Raw genomic sequence first — 18,168 nt, forward strand, 5'->3', positions numbered from 1 at the left:
TCCAAGTCACTCTTAAAGGACATGTACGTGTAATCAAGCTTGTTTCCAAGTCACTCTTAAAGGACATGTACGTATAATCTTTTGAAAGTCAGTTTTAAGGGACGTGTATGTATAATCAACCTTGTTTCCAAGTCACTCTTAAAGGACATGTACGTGTTATCAAGCTTGTTTCCAAGTCACTCTTAAAGGACATGTACGTGTTATCAAGCTTGTTTCCAAGTCACTCTTAAAGGACATGTACGTGTTATCAAGCTTGTTTCCAAGTCACTCTTAAAGGACATGTACGTGTAATCAAGCTTGTTTCCAAGTCACTCTTAAAGGACATGTACGTATAATCGATGTTAGAAAGTCACTCTTAAAGGACATGTACGTATAATCAACCTTGTTTCCAAGTCAGTTTTAAAGGACATGTACGTATAATAGTTGTTTTAAAGTCAGTTTTAAAGGACATGTACGTGTAATCAAGCTTGTTTCCAAGTCACTTTTAAAGGACATATACGTATAATAGTTGTTTGAAAGTCAGTTTTAAAGGACATGTACGTATGATCAACGTTGTTTCCAAGTCACTTTTAAAAGGACATGTACGTATAATCGATGTTTGAAAGTCAGTTTTAAAGGACATATACGTATAATAGGTTTTTGAAAGTCAGTTTTAAAGGACATGTACGTATGATCAACGTTGTTTCCAAGTCACTTTTAAAGGACATGTATGTATAATCGTTGTTTGAAAGTCACTTTTAAAGGACATATACGTATGATAGTTGTTTGAAAGTCAGTTTTAAAGGACAGATACGTATAATAGTTGTTTGAAAGTCAGTTTTAAAGGACATGTACGTATAATCAACTTTGTTTCCAAGTCAGTTTTAAAGGACATGTACGTATAATCGATGTTTGAAAGTCACTTTTAAAGGACATATACATATAATATTGTTTTTTGAAAGTCACTTTTAAAGGACATATACGTATGATAGTTGTTTGAAAGTCAGTTTTAAAGGACATGTACGTATGATCAACATTGTTTCCAAGTCACTTTTAAAGGACATGTACGTATAATCAACGTTGTTTCTAAGTCAGTTTTAAAGGATATGTACGTATAATCAACCTTGTTTCCAGGTCAGTTTTAAAGGACATATACGTATGATAGTTGTTTGAAAGTCAGTTTTAAAGGACATATACGTATGATAGTTGTTTGAAAGTCAGTTTTAAAGGACATGTACTTATGATCAACATTGTTTCCAAGTCACTTTTAAAGGACATGTACGTATAATCAACGTTGTTTCTAAGTCAGTTTTAAAGGATATGTACGTATAAACAACCTTGTTTCCAGGTCAGTTTTAAAGGACATATACGTATGATAGTTGTTTGAAAGTCAGTTTTAAAGGACATATACGTATGATAGTTGTTTGAAAGTCAGTTTTAAAGGACAGATACGTATAATAGTTGTTTGAAAGTCAGTTTTAAAAAGACATGTACGTACAATCAACCTTGTTTCCAAGTCACTCTTAAAGGACATGTACGTATAATCGTTGTTTGAAAGTCAGTTTTAAAGGACATGTACGTATAATCAACCTTGTTTCCAAGTCAGTTTTAAAGGACATGTACGTATAGTCGTTGTCTGAAAGTCACTTTTAAAGGACATGTACGTATAATCAACCTTGTTTCCAAGTCAGTTTTAAAGGACATGTACGTATAATCAACCTTTTTTCCAAGTCACTCTTAAAGGACATGTACGTATACTCGTTTGAAAGTCAGTTTTAAAGGACATGTACGTATAATCAACCTTGTTTCCAAGTCAGTTTTAAAGGACATGTACGTATAGTCGTTGTCTGAAAGTCACTTTTAAAGGACATATATGTATAATAGTTGTTTGAAAGTCTGTTTTAAAGGACATGTACGTATAATCAATCTTGTTTCCAAGTCACTCTTAAAGGACATGTACGTAAAATCGCCTACTTTTCCTTCTTCTTCAGGAGGTTCTGCGCCTCGTCCAGGCGGGTCTGGATCTTCTCCACGCGCTCGTCGGCGTCCTTGGAGGAGCTGTCCAACTTCTTCTCCAGCAGACTGAGGCGCACGCTGGCCTCGCTCAGCTCCTCCCCCTGGAAGGGAGAAGCAGTTTTCATGCTTTATAGGTGCAGCTCTCATGCACTGTATGTGCAGCTCTCATGCACTGTATGTGCAGCTCTCATGCACTGTATGTGCAGACCACCAGAAGTACAAACCTTCATCTTCAGGGACTTCTTCAGCTCCTTGATGGCGGTCTCTCGGTCCTCCAGCTTCACGCCCACACCTTCTGCGTCCGTGATCTCGGCTCTCAGGGCGGCGGCCCGCACCTCCACAGGGGGCGGGGCCTGAGGGGGTCAGGTGACGCTCAGTCATGGCCACGCTCCACCCAGACCACGGCGGCGAGGCCTCACCTTGTTTTGAGGCTTCTCGGAGTCGTACTCTCCCTCCTGCATGGCGGTGGCCGTCTTGTTCATGGTCGCTATGACGACGCAGCAGGACTGGCGCAGGCACTCGTACGGGTTGGCGCCCGCGCGGCCGTAAATCTGCCAGACGGACCGACGCCCACGTGACATATTTGACATCATTACAGTCGATGCCGTGATGGTTAAAGCAGATCCTAAGTTTACCACACCGGCACAAACACTTGGCGGGTAAACAAGACTCCAAAGTAAGGCTGCGCTTTACAAAATGTTAGCTCCATGCTAATTTACACTGGATATGCCATATAGATGCTATCAATTAGCATGAGCTTACTTACACAGCCATGTCAACACCGCTAAAAGATGGTGTGGAATAGGAACAAGACTTACAGTACAAACACTTTTTAGGGCTCAACCAAAAACAAGACTGGCACATTTGACTTAATGACAAAGACTACTTCTGGACAGCCAGAGTAGTAGTATGTAACTTGTACTAAACTAGTATGTAACTTGTACTAAACTAGTATGTAACTTGTACTAAACTAGTATGTAACTTGTACTAAACTAGTATGTAACTTGTACTAAACTAGTATGTAACTTGTACTAAACTAGTATGTAACTAGTACTAAACTTGTATGTAACTTGTACTAAACTAGTATGCAACTTGTACTAAACTAGTATGTAACTTGTACTAAACTAGTATGCAACTTGTACTAAACTAGTATGTAACTTGTACTAAACTAGTATGTAACTTGTACTAAACTAGTATGTAACTTGTACTAAACTAGTATGTAACTTGTACTAAAATAGTATGTAACTTGTACTAAAATAGTATGTAACTTGTACTAAACTAGTAACTTGTACTAAACTAGTATGTAACTTGCACTAAACTAGTATGTAACTTGTACTAAACTAGTATGTAACTTGTACTAAACTAGTATGTAACTTGTACTAAACTAGTATGTAACTTGTACTAAACTAGTATGTAACTTGTACTAAACTAGTATGTAACTTCTACTAAACTAGTATGTAACTTCTACTAAACTAGTATGTAACTTGTACTAAACTAGTATGTAACTTGTACTAAGCTAGTATGTAACTTGTACTAAGCTAGTATGTAACTTGTACTAAACTAGTATGTAACTTGTACTAAACTAGTATGTAACTTGTACTAAACTAGTATGTAACTTCTACTAAACTAGTATGTAACTTGTACTAAACTAGTATGTAACTTGTACTAAACTAGTATGTAACTTGTACTAAACTAGTATGTAACTTGTACTAAACTAGTATGTAACTTCTACTAAACTAGTATGTAACTTCTACTAAACTAGTATGTAACTTGTACTAAACTAGTATGTAACTTGTACTAAACTAGTATGTAACTTGTACTAAACTAGTATGTAACTTGTACTAAACTAGTATGTAACTTGTACTAAACTAGTATGTAACTTGTACTAAACTAGTATGTAACTTGTACTAAACTAGTATGTAACTTGTACTAAACTAGTATGTAACTTGTACTAAACTAGTATGTAACTTCTACTAAACTAGTATGTAACTTGTACTAAACTAGTATGTAACTTGTACTAAACTAGTATGTAACTTGTACTAAACTAGTATGTAACTTCTACTAAACTAGTATGTAACTTGTACTAAACTAGTATGTAACTTCTACTAAACTAGTATGTAACTTGTACTAAACTAGTATGTAACTTCTACTAAACTAGTATGTAACTTGTACTAAACTAGTATGTAACTTGTACTAAACTAGTATGTAACTTGTACTAAACTAGTATGTAACTTGTACTAAACTAGTATGTAACTTCTACTAAACTAGTATGTAACTTCTACTAAACTAGTATGTAACTTCTACTAAACTAGTATGTAACTTGTACTAAACTAGTATGTAACTTGTACTAAACTAGTATGTAACTTGTACTAAACTAGTATGTAACTTGTACTAAACTAGTATGTAACTTGTACTAAACTAGTATGTAACTTGTACTAAACTAGTATGTAACTTGTACTAAACTAGTATGTAACTTGTACTAAACTAGTATGTAACTTCTACTAAACTAGTATGTAACTTGTACTAAACTAGTATGTAACTTGTACTAAACTAGTATGTAACTTCTACTAAACTAGTATGTAACTTGTACTAAACTAGTATGTAACTTGTACTAAACTAGTATGTAACTTGTACTAAACTAGTATGTAACTTCTACTAAACTAGTATGTAACTTGTACTAAACTAGTATGTAACTTGTACTAAACTAGTATGTAACTTCTACTAAACTAGTATGTAACTTGTACTAAACTAGTATGTAACTTGTACTAAACTAGTATGTAACTTCTAATAAACTAGTATGTAACTTGTACTAAACTAGTATGTAACTTGTACTAAACTAGTATGTAACTTCTACTAAACTAGTAACTTGTACTAAACTAGTATGTAACTTGTACTAAACTAGTATGTAACTTGTACTAAACTAGTATGTAACTTGTACTAAACTAGTATGTAACTTGTACTAAACTAGTATGTAACTTGTACTAAACTAGTATGTAACTTGTACTAAACTAGTATGTAACTTGTACTAAACTAGTATGTAACTTGTACTAAACTAGTATGTAACTTGTACTAAACTAGTATGTAACTTGTACTAAACTAGTATGTAACTTGTACTAAACTAGTATGTAACTTGTACTAAACTAGTATGTAACTTCTACTAAACTAGTATGTAACTTGTACTAAACTAGTATGTAACTTGTACTAAACTAGTATGTAACTTGTACTAAACTAGTATGTAACTTGTACTAAACTAGTATGTAACTTGTACTAAACTAGTATGTAACTTCTACTAAACTAGTATGTAACTTCTACTAAACTAGTATGTAACTTGTACTAAACTAGTATGTAACTTGTACTAAACTAGTATGTAACTTCTACTAAACTAGTATGTAACTTGTACTAAACTAGTATGTAACTTGTACTAAACTAGTATGTAACTTGTACTAAACTAGTATGTAACTTGTACTAAACTAGTATGTAACTTCTACTAAACTAGTATGTAACTTCTACTAAACTAGTAACTTGTACTAAACTAGTATGTAACTTGTACTAAACTAGTATGTAACTTGTACTAAACTAGTATGTAACTTGTACTAAACTAGTATGTAACTTGTACTAAACTAGTATGTAACTTGTACTAAACTAGTATGTAACTTGTACTAAACTAGTATGTAACTTGTACTAAACTAGTATGTAACTTGTACTAAACTAGTATGTAACTTGTACTAAACTAGTATGTAACTTGTACTAAACTAGTATGTAACTTGTACTAAACTAGTATGTAACTTCTACTAAACTAGTATGTAACTTGTACTAAACTAGTATGTAACTTGTACTAAACTAGTATGTAACTTGTACTAAACTAGTATGTAACTTGTACTAAACTAGTATGTAACTTGTACTAAACTAGTATGTAACTTCTACTAAACTAGTATGTAACTTGTACTAAACTAGTATGTAACTTGAACTAAACTAGTATGTAACTTCTACTAAACTAGTATGTAACTTCTACTAAACTAGTATGTAACTTGTACTAAACTAGTATGTAACTTGTACTAAACTAGTATGTAACTTGAACTAAACTAGTATGTAACTTGTACTAAACTAGTATGTAACTTCTACTAAACTAGTATGTAACTTGTACTAAACTAGTATGTAACTTGTACTAAACTAGTATGTAACTTGTACTAAACTAGTATGTAACTTCTACTAAACTAGTATGTAACTTCTACTAAACTAGTATGTAACTTCTACTAAACTAGTATGTAACTTGTACTAAACTAGTATGTAACTTGTACTAAACTAGTATGTAACTTCTACTAAACTAGTATGTAACTTGTACTAAACTAGTATGTAACTTGTACTAAACTAGTATGTAACTTGTACTAAACTAGTATGTAACTTGTACTAAACTAGTATGTAACTTGTACTAAACTAGTATGTAACTTCTACTAAACTAGTATGTAACTTCTACTAAACTAGTATGTAACTTGTACTAAACTAGTATGTAACTTGTACTAAACTAGTATGTAACTTGTACTAAACTAGTATGTAACTTGTACTAAACTAGTATGTAACTTGTACTAAACTAGTATGTAACTTGTACTAAACTAGTATGTAACTTGTACTAAACTAGTATGTAACTTCTACTAAACTAGTATGTAACTTCTACTAAACTAGTATGTAACTTGTACTAAACTAGTATGTAACTTCTACTAAACTAGTATGTAACTTGTACTAAACTAGTATGTAACTTGTACTAAACTAGTATGTAACTTGTACTAAACTAGTATGTAACTTCTACTAAACTAGTATGTAACTTGTACTAAACTAGTATGTAACTTGTACTAAACTAGTATGTAACTTCTACTAAACTAGTATGTAACTTGTACTAAACTAGTATGTAACTTGTACTAAACTAGTATGTAACTTCTAATAAACTAGTATGTAACTTGTACTAAACTAGTATGTAACTTGTACTAAACTAGTATGTAACTTCTACTAAACTAGTATGTAACTTGTACTAAACTAGTATGTAACTTGTACTAAACTAGTATGTAACTTGTACTAAACTAGTATGTAACTTGTACTAAACTAGTATGTAACTTGTACTAAACTAGTATGTAACTTGTACTAAACTAGTATGTAACTTGTACTAAACTAGTATGTAACTTGTACTAAACTAGTATGTAACTTGTACTAAACTTGTATGTAACTTGTACTAAACTAGTATGTAACTTGTACTAAACTAGTATGTAACTTGTACTAAACTAGTATGTAACTTGTACTAAACTAGTATGTAACTTGTACTAAACTAGTATGTAACTTGTACTAAACTAGTATGTAACTTGTACTAAACTAGTATGTAACTTCTACTAAACTAGTATGTAACTTCTACTAAACTAGTATGTAACTTGTACTAAACTAGTATGTAACTTGTACTAAACTAGTATGTAACTTCTACTAAACTAGTATGTAACTTGTACTAAACTAGTATGTAACTTGTACTAAACTAGTATGTAACTTGTACTAAACTAGTATGTAACTTGTACTAAACTAGTATGTAACTTGTACTAAACTAGTATGTAACTTCTACTAAACTAGTAACTTGTACTAAACTAGTATGTAACTTGTACTAAACTAGTATGTAACTTGTACTAAACTAGTATGTAACTTGTACTAAACTAGTATGTAACTTGTACTAAACTAGTATGTAACTTGTACTATACTAGTATGTAACTTGTACTAAACTAGTATGTAACTTGTACTAAACTAGTATGTAACTTGTACTAAACTAGTATGTAACTTGTACTAAACTAGTATGTAACTTGTACTAAACTAGTATGTAACTTGTACTAAACTAGTATGTAACTTCTACTAAACTAGTATGTAACTTGTACTAAACTAGTATGTAACTTGTACTAAACTAGTATGTAACTTGTACTAAACTAGTATGTAACTTGTACTAAACTAGTATGTAACTTGTACTAAACTAGTATGTAACTTCTACTAAACTAGTATGTAACTTGTACTAAACTAGTATGTAACTTGAACTAAACTAGTATGTAACTTCTACTAAACTAGTATGTAACTTCTACTAAACTAGTATGTAACTTGTACTAAACTAGTATGTAACTTGTACTAAACTAGTATGTAACTTGAACTAAACTAGTATGTAACTTGTACTAAACTAGTATGTAACTTCTACTAAACTAGTATGTAACTTGTACTAAACTAGTATGTAACTTGTACTAAACTAGTATGTAACTTGTACTAAACTAGTATGTAACTTCTACTAAACTAGTATGTAACTTCTACTAAACTAGTATGTAACTTCTACTAAACTAGTATGTAACTTGTACTAAACTAGTATGTAACTTGTACTAAACTAGTATGTAACTTCTACTAAACTAGTATGTAACTTGTACTAAACTAGTATGTAACTTGTACTAAACTAGTATGTAACTTGTACTAAACTAGTATGTAACTTGTACTAAACTAGTATGTAACTTCTACTAAACTAGTATGTAACTTGTACTAAACTAGTATGTAACTTGTACTAAACTAGTATGTAACTTGTACTAAACTAGTATGTAACTTGTACTAAACTAGTATGTAACTTCTACTAAACTAGTATGTAACTTGTACTAAACTAGTATGTAACTTGTACTAAACTAGTATGTAACTTGTACTAAACTAGTATGTAACTTGTACTAAACTAGTATGTAACTTCTACTAAACTAGTATGTAACTTGTACTAAACTAGTATGTAACTTGAACTAAACTAGTATGTAACTTCTACTAAACTAGTATGTAACTTCTACTAAACTAGTATGTAACTTGTACTAAACTAGTATGTAACTTGTACTAAACTAGTATGTAACTTGAACTAAACTAGTATGTAACTTGTACTAAACTAGTATGTAACTTCTACTAAACTAGTATGTAACTTCTACTAAACTAGTATGTAACTTGTACTAAACTAGTATGTAACTTGTACTAAACTAGTATGTAACTTGTACTAAACTAGTATGTAACTTGTACTAAACTAGTATGTAACTTCTACTAAACTAGTATGTAACTTGTACTAAACTAGTATGTAACTTGTACTAAACTAGTATGTAACTTGTACTAAACTAGTATGTAACTTCTACTAAACTAGTATGTAACTTGTACTAAACTAGTATGTAACTTGTACTAAACTAGTATGTAACTTGAACTAAACTAGTATGTAACTTGTACTAAACTAGTATGTAACTTCTACTAAACTAGTATGTAACTTCTACTAAACTAGTATGTAACTTGTACTAAACTAGTATGCAACTTCTACTAAACTAGTATGTAACTTCTACTAAACTAGTATGTAACTTCTACTAAACTAGTATGTAACTTCTACTAAACAACAACCTGGAGCCAATGTTAGACATCAAATATCTTGCAACTTTGTATGAAAGTCAGTTTTAAAGGACATGTACGTAGAATCAATGTTTCCAAGTCAGTTTTAAAGGACATGTACGTATTATCAACCTTGTTTGAAAGTCAGTTTTAAAGGACATGTACGTATTATCAACCTTGTTTGAAAGTCAGTTTTAAAGGACATATACGTAGAATCCACCTTGTTTCCCAGTTAGTTTTTTAAAGGACATGTACGTATAATCCACCTTGTTTCCCAGTTAGTTTTTTAAAGGACATGTACGTATTATCAATGTTTCCAAGTCAGTTTTAAAGGACATGTACGTATAATCACCCCTGTTTGAAAGTCACTTTTAAAGGACATGTACGTATAATCAACCTTGTTGTAAAGGACATGTACGTATAATCCACCTTGTTTTAAAGGACATGTAGGTATAATCCACCTTGTTGTAAAGGACGTGTACGCACCTGTTCGCCCGCCTTGAAGGCCACGTCCTCCAGTTTGCCGGCCACCAGCCCCTCCTGCTCCCCCAGCGGTGACATCATCTGTGCCCCGGCGGCGGCCACCTCCTGCAGCACGCCCACCACCCAGGTGAGGTGCTTGCGACAGTCGCCCAGGGTGTCGCACACCTGCGGGTCAGAGCGCACCTTGAAGCATCACACCTGGCGATGGTAACCCGGGGTTACGTACCTGCGCTCCGAAGAACAGCGCGGAGGGGATGCCGGGGGCGTCGGTGCCGGGCATGCGGCGGCGTATCTTCTTGCAGAACTGCCGCACGTCACTGCAGGAGGTCTCCAGGTCCTTGAGCAGCACCGCCAGGTCGGCCTTCTCCTGGCCCGCGTGCAGGAAGGACCTCAGGCGGCTCACCTCCACCGCCATGCAGTCCAGGGCGCTCTGTGTGAACTGAAGACACCACATTAGTGTCCCAACAACACCCGGCTGCTGGAGAGAGTGTGTGTGCTCACCCGGATGTGGTCGGCCAGCTGCACCGTGCAGTCCTCACTCTGCTCTGCCAGGTGGATGCTGTACAGGTGCTGAACACACACACACACACACACACACACACATACACACACACACACACACACACGTACGCAGTTTTAAACGAAATGTACGTATAATCAACGTTGTTTCTAAGTCAGTTTTAAAGGACATGTACGTATAATCAACGTTGTTTCTAAGTCAGTTTTAAAGGACATGTACGTATAATCAACATTTGAAAGTCAGTTTTAAAGGACATGTATGTATGATCTACGTTGTTTCCAAGTCAATTTTAAAGGACATGTACGTATGATCAACATTTGAAAGTCAGTTTTAAAGGACATGTATGTATGATCTACGTTGTTTCCAAGTCAGTTTTAAAGGACATGTACGTATACTCAACCTTGTTTCCAAGTCACTTTTAAAGGACATGTAGGTATGATCAACGTTGTTTCCAAGTCACTTTTAAAGGACATGTACGTATAATCAACGTTGTTTCTAAGTCAGTTTTAAAGGACATGTACGTATAATCAATGTTGTTTCCAAGTCAGTTTTAAAGGACATGTACGTTTAATCAATGTTGTTTCCAAGTCAGTTTAAAGGACATGTACGTATACTCAACCTTGTTTCCAAGTCAGTTTTAAAGGACATGTACGTATGATCAACCTTGTTTCCAAGTCAGTTTTAAAGGACATGTACGTATGATCAACATTTGAAAGTCAGTTTTAAAGGACATGTATGTATGAGCTACGTTGTTTCCAAGTCCGTTTTAAAGTACATGTACGTATAATCAACGTTGTTTCCAAGTCAGTTTTAAAGGACATGTACGTATACTCAACCTTGTTTCCAAGTCACTTTTAAAAGGACATGTACGTATAATCAACGTTGTTTCTAAGTCAGTTTTAAAGGACATGTACGTATAATCAATGTTGTTTCCAAGTCAGTTTTAAAGGACATGTACGTTTAATCAATGTTGTTTCCAAGTCAGTTTAAAGGACATGTATGTACAGTCAACCTTGTTTCCAAGTCAATTTAAAGGACATGTACGTATACTCAACCTTGTTTCCAAGTCAGTTTTAAAGGACATGTACGTATGATCAACATTTGAAAGTCAGTTTTAAAGGACATGTATGTATGAGCTACGTTGTTTCCAAGTCCGTTTTAAAGTACATGTACGTATAATCAACGTTGTTTCCAAGTCAGTTTTAAAGGACATGTACGTATACTCAACCTTGTTTCCAAGTCACTTTTAAAAGGACATGTACGTATAATCAACGTTGTTTCTAAGTCAGTTTTAAAGGACATGTACGTATAATCAATGTTGTTTCCAAGTCAGTTTTAAAGGACATGTACGTTTAATCAACATTGTTTCCAAGTCGGTTTTAAAGGACATGTACGTATACTCAACCTTGTTTCCAAGTCAGTTTTAAAGGACATGTACGTACGATGAACGTTGTTTCTAAGTCACTTTTAAAGGACATGTACGTATAATCAACGTTGTTTCTAAGTCACTTTTAAAGAACATGTACGTATAATTAATGTTTCCAAGACAGTTTTAAAGGACATGTACGTATGATCAACATTTGAAAGTCAGTTTTAAAGGACATGTATGTATGATCTACATTGTTTCCAAGTCAGTTTTAAAGGACATGTACGTAATCAACCTTGTTTGAAAGTCAGTTTTAAAGGACATGTACGTATAATCAAACTTGTTTCAAAGTCAGTTTTAAAGGACATGTACGTAATCAACCTTGTTTGAAAGTCAGTTTTAAAGGACTTGTACGTATAATCAAACTTGTTTCAAAGTCAGTTTTAAAGGACATGTACGTATAATCAACGTTGTTTCCAAAACAGTTTTAAAGGACTTGTACGTATAATCAACGTTGTTTCCAAAACAGTTTTAAAGGACATGTACGTACACACACGTACGTCAAGGCCTACATACTTCGTATTTACAGGCCGCCGGAGCTATTACCTGATAGTACTTGATGGCCTTGGTGAGCGACTCCACATTGACCGTCTCGTCCAGCTGGTCTTTGTGCAGCAGGTCTATCAGGAAGTCCAGAGAGCGCTCGTGGACGCTCATCTCTGAGTACAAAGAGCCGATCTTCTTGAAGACCTCCACGCTGCACTGGGACAGAGCTCTGGCACATACACACGTGTTAGATATGAACTTGTGAGGACCTATAGTACCTTTATTTCACCAATTGTCATACACACGTGTGTCAGGTATGAACTTGTGGGGACCTATAGTACCTTTATTTCACCACTTGTCATACACACGTGTCAGGTATGAACTTGTGGGGACCTATAGTACCTTTATTTCACCACTTGTCATACACACGTGTCAGGTACGAACTTGTGGGGACCTATAGTACCTTTATTTCACCACTTGTCATACACACGTGTCAGGTATGAACTTGTGGGGACCTACAGTACCTATATTTCACCACTTGTCATACACACGTGTCAGGTATGAACTTGTGGGGACCTACAGTACCTTTATTTCACCACTTGTCATACACACGTGTGTCAGGTATGAACTTGTGGGGACCTACAGTACCTATATTTCACCACTTATCACACACGTGTCAGGTATGAACTTGTGGGGACCTATAGTACCTATATTTCACCACTTGTCATACACACGTGTGTCAGGTATGAACTTGTGAGGACCTACAGTACCTATATTTCACCACTTGTCATACACACGTGTCAGGTATGAACTTGTGGGGACCTATAGTACCTTTATTTCACCACTTGTCATACACACGTGTCAGGTACGAACTTGTGGGGACCTATAGTACCTTTATTTCACCACTTGTCATACACACGTGTCAGGTATGAACTTGTGAGGACCTACAGTACCTATATTTCACCACTTGTCATACACATGTGTCAGGTATGAACTTGTGAGGACCTACAGTACCTATATTTCACCACTTGTCATACACACGTGTCAGGTATGAACTTGTGGGGACCTATAGTACCTTTATTTCACCACTTATCATACACACGTGTGTCAGGTATGAACTTGTGGGGACCTATAGTACCTATATTTCACCACTTGTCATACACACGTGTGTCAGGTATGAACTTGTGGGGACCTATAGTACCTTTATTTCACCACTTGTCATACACACGTGTGTCAGGTATGAACTTGTGGGGACCTATAGTACCTTTATTTCACCACTTGTCATACACACGTCGCACTTCCGGGTCATGAAAATGGACCATTTTAAAAACATTTTTAAAATGCATAGGACTGAATAGGAGGCCATTTTCTATTGATTTTAGTACATTGGACGGACCACACGGCGGGAGTAAAATGTCGGGTATTTGGTCCCACGGTGATAGAATACAAACACACGCAGACACACACACAAATATTAGGAATGTTCATGTGGGGACCAACACACACCCTACTGTACCCATGACAAGCCTGCAGTCAATTGTTAATCTGCACACCTGGTACTGATGAGGGCGAGCTGGATAAAAGGCCAGTGGACCCAAGGATCGGCACGGGAACTTATTTTCATGTTGTACCCGTAAGCAACTGCTTTATGCTCCATTCTTGTTTCCTCTCTGTGGTTTGACGTGTCCCTTGTCTTCTCCCGTGTTCCCGCAGTACCCTCCGCGGTCTGGAAAGTGAGCTGTGCGTCTCACTTTTCCCCCGGATCTCCGTCTGTACTCTGACTGCCTCCTTCGTTCCTCGACTTCTACGCTCGCCCCTGGATTCTGACGCCTCTTTCCTGCCTCTGATCATCTGCCTGCGCCCTGGACTTCCTCGTATCTCGTTCAACACTTTGGGAACACACACTTCAGGTAAATTCTACACATAGTCTTACACCAGGGGTCACCAGGTCGCCCGTAAGGACCAGATGAGTCGCCCGTTGGCCTGTTCTAAAAATAGCTCAAATAGCAGCACTTACCAGTGAGCTGCCTCTATTTTTTAAATTGTATTTATTTACTAGCAAGCTGGTCTCGCTTTGCTCAACATTTTTAATTCTAAGAGAGACAAAACTCAAATAGAATTTGAAAATCCAATAAAATCTTTTAAAGACTTGGTCTTCACTTGTTGAAATAAATTCATTGAATTTTTTACTTATCGTCTTATAACTTTCAGAAAGACAATTTTAGACAAAAAATACAACCTTAAAAATTATTTTAGGATTTTTAAACACATATACCTTTTTACCTTTTAAATTCCTTCCTCTTCTTTCCTGTAAATTTAAATCAATGTTCAAGTAAAAAAAATTTTATTGTAAAGAATAATAAATACATTTTAATTTAATTCTTCATTTTAGCTTCTGTTTTTTCGACGAAGAATATACAGTGAGGATGTTTGTGAAATATTTCTTCAAACTTATGATTAAAATAAAAAAAAAAATATTCTGGCAAATCTAGAAAATTGTAGAATTAAATTTAAATCTTATTTCACATTCTTTTGAATTTCTTTTAAAATTTTTGTTCTGGAAAATCTAGAAGAAATAATTATTTGTCTGTTATATATTGTTATATATTCTAAAAAAGTGCAGATTGGATTTTAACCTATTTAAAACATGTCATCAAATTTCTAAAATTAATCTTAATCAGGAAAAATTACTAATGATGTTCCATAAATTATTTTTTAAATTTTTAAAAAAAGATTCGATTTAGCTAGTTTTTCTCTTCATTTTTTTCGGTTGAATTTTGAATTTTAGAGAGTCGAAATTGAAGATAAAATATGTTTCAAAATGTAATTTTCATTTTTTTCCTGTTTTCTCCTCTTTTAAACCGTTCAATTAAGGTTTTTTTTTCATCATTTACTCTCTACAAAAAACCTTCCGAAAAAGGAAAAAAAATGTAAGACGGAATGACAGACAGAAATACCCATTTTTGTATGTGTATATATATATATATATATACATATATATTTTTTATTTTACTTAATTTTTTAATTTTTTTTTATTAAAGATAAATTGAGCAAATTGCCTTTTTCTGGCATTTTTTTTAAGTGTGTATCAAACTAGTAGCCCTTGGCATTAATCAGTACCCAAGAAGTAGTTCTTGCTTTCAAAAAGGTTGCTGACCCCTGTCTTACACCATACACACTCTTGAGTTTTGTCACACTTCATTTCCTTAGTTTATTTGTTAGTATTGTTTATTATTCTTATTATATATATATACTATATATATATATATATAATAATTTATTAAAATATATGAACCCTCTGGTGTCAGTCTGCCGTCATCTCCTCTTGTAAACCATAACACAGAGGTCATTAATCCTTTTTTTTTGTTTCCTTTGTCATGAAAAATGTTTTTTTTAGGTTGGTGCACTAATTGTAAGTGTATCTTGAGTGTTTAATGTTGATTTAATAAAAAAATTAAAAAATAAAAATTAAATATCAATATATTTGTTTTAATTAATAAAAAATTCTTCTGCGGCCCAGTACCAATCGACACACACACAAATGTTGGGAACGTCATTGTTGGGACCAATACACACCCTGCAGTACCTCAGTTTGACCACTTGTCATACACACTTCACACACCCAAGTCATGAAAATTGACATCCGGAGACAATTTTTCAAAATGATATAAATGCATATAGCTGATCAGGAGGCCATTTTTCATGCTTTGGACCTTTTGGGTCCACGGGTCGAGCTGGACCCAATGTCAGGTTTTAGGTTCCAAAAGGACATAACTACAAATACATAGACAAATATCAGGAGTGTGTTAGTGGGGAGCAATACACACCCTGCAGTACCTCAGTCTGACCACTTGTCACACACCGAAATCATGAAAGGATCCAAATTCTGGACCCTATCACACACACACTCACACACGTCACGGAGGTCAAAGTTCAACATACTGTTCGTATTTGTGGAGCGTGGCCTGCAGCAGACAGAGGGAGTAAACCAGACCACCGGCGAAGCTCAGCTGCTCCCCGAGTGAACCCCTCAGTCCGGTCCTTTCCACAAAGTTCTCGTTCAGGTCAAACTTCTCCTGAGCTTGTTTGCTGATGAGCTCCGCCTACACACACACACACACACACACAGTAATTATAGTGTGCGACGTAACGCGTGTGTGTGCTTGGATTGTCAAGGTCAAAGGTGAAGTTGACCTTGCAGACCAGTCGAGGGATGAGCAGCAGCACCAGAATGCAGTCGTGGTCTCCGCCGTGACGCAGGAAGGACTCTGGCATGAAGGCGGTCAGGAGGGACACGTGTCTGTTGGCCTGACACACCTCCATCTTCCTCAGCTCCATCTCGATGGCCTACACACACACACACACACACACACACACACACACACACACACACACACACCATGAAAACTAATTAGGCACCGAATGTCCCTTTGGGACAGAGGACCCTATTGTATTTCTAAGGTTTTATTATTACTATACCGCCGCCTCTTTGAGCTGTAATTTGACCCCCTTAACATGCTTCAAAACTCACCAAATTTAACACACAAATTGCCATCTAGTTAAAAAAAACCTAACCCCAAAACTCAAAATTGCGCTCTAGTGCCCCCTAGGAAAAAACACGGACAAAACTGCTTTTAACTTCCGTTAGGAATGTCGTAGAGACATGAAACAAACACCTCGATGTAGGTCTGACTTAGACCTACATTTCATACACTGACATCCTACTGCAAAAATCAACAGGAAGTTGGCAAAAAAACCTTCAAAACAAGAGTTTCCTAAAAAAATGTCATTTTTGCCTCTTTGAGCTGTAATTTGACCCCCTTAAAATGCTTCAAAACTCACCAAACTGGACACACACATCAGGACTGGTGAAATTTGCGATCTAATTAAAAAAAACAAACTCCAAAACTTAAAATTGCACTCTAGCCCCTCCTAGGAATAAAACCCAGACAAAACTGCTCCTAGGAAGAAAACACAGACAAAACTGCTTGCAACTTCCAGTAGGAATGTTGTAGAGACATGAAACAAAAACCTCTATGTAGGTCTCACTTAGACCTACATTTCATTATTTGACATCCTTCAGCAAAAATCAACAGGAAGTTGGCAATTACTCCTTCAAAACAAAACTTTTGTAAAAACCAGTCACCTTTTTTCAAACATTGTCTCCTCTGAGCGCGTTTGTTGTGTCGGCTTCAAACTACCACAGGAAAGATATTGAAGCCTTCTGATTAAAAGTTGTGCAAAGAGTTTTTCTAATTGCTCCGGTTTTGATTTTACGAGCCTTCAAAGAACTGCTGCGCTGATGCTGCTGCGCTGCTGCCCTCTCAAGATGGCCGCTTAAAAGCAGGAAGCACCAGCGTGACCACACAATGCAGAGAAGGTAGGTACTGTACAGGTAAAGATATGTTGACTGGGTGAAAGAAGGAGGTACCAGTTTGACTCCAGGATACAGAGAAGGTAGGTAAGGTGCAGGTAAAGATATGTTGTCTGGGTGACCCCAGGATGCAGGGAAGGTAGGTAATGTGCAGGTAAAGGATATGTTGAATGGGTAAAGGCAGGAAACACCAGCAAAAGTCGGTCCCGTCCATCACTGCTTGCAGCTTTAATTTATAGTATTATTATATTGACGTATATTATATAGTATGTTATATGCTATTATATTATTGTATATTGGTGTATGATATTGTATAGTATCATATCGTAATAGATGGAAATATATACTATTGCATAGTATTTGATAATAACTTACAACAATGTATTTTATTGTATTATAATAGTATTGTATTGCATTGTGTAAGATGGTGTATTATATAGTGATGTCTAATAGTGTTATATTGTAATGTACAGTATTTTAAAGTATTGT

The 18,168-nt window shown here is 35.1% G+C and overlaps 1 protein-coding gene across 14 annotated transcripts in view; it reads right to left on the bottom strand.

The window, feature by feature from the left end:
- Positions 1-18,168, bottom strand: part of dctn1b (dynactin 1b) — a 93,337-nt gene that overhangs the window by 17,421 nt on the left and 57,748 nt on the right. For all 14 annotated transcript variants that reach the window (XM_061886170.1, XM_061886169.1, XM_061886168.1 and 11 more), the window contains 9 exons: positions 16,500-16,652; positions 16,248-16,408; positions 12,366-12,534; positions 10,375-10,443; positions 10,100-10,312; positions 9,877-10,038; positions 2,415-2,546; positions 2,220-2,348; positions 1,954-2,096 (listed from right to left, as the gene is read on the bottom strand). In XM_061886170.1, the coding sequence (XP_061742154.1) occupies positions 1,954-2,096; positions 2,220-2,348; positions 2,415-2,546; positions 9,877-10,038; positions 10,100-10,312; positions 10,375-10,443; positions 12,366-12,534; positions 16,248-16,408; positions 16,500-16,652 (1,331 nt within the window). The remainder of the gene's footprint in view (positions 1-1,953; positions 2,097-2,219; positions 2,349-2,414; positions 2,547-9,876; positions 10,039-10,099; positions 10,313-10,374; positions 10,444-12,365; positions 12,535-16,247; positions 16,409-16,499; positions 16,653-18,168) is intronic.

Source organism: Nerophis ophidion, linkage group LG24, assembly GCF_033978795.1.
Source record: "Nerophis ophidion isolate RoL-2023_Sa linkage group LG24, RoL_Noph_v1.0, whole genome shotgun sequence".
Taxonomy (NCBI): domain Eukaryota; kingdom Metazoa; phylum Chordata; class Actinopteri; order Syngnathiformes; family Syngnathidae; genus Nerophis; species Nerophis ophidion.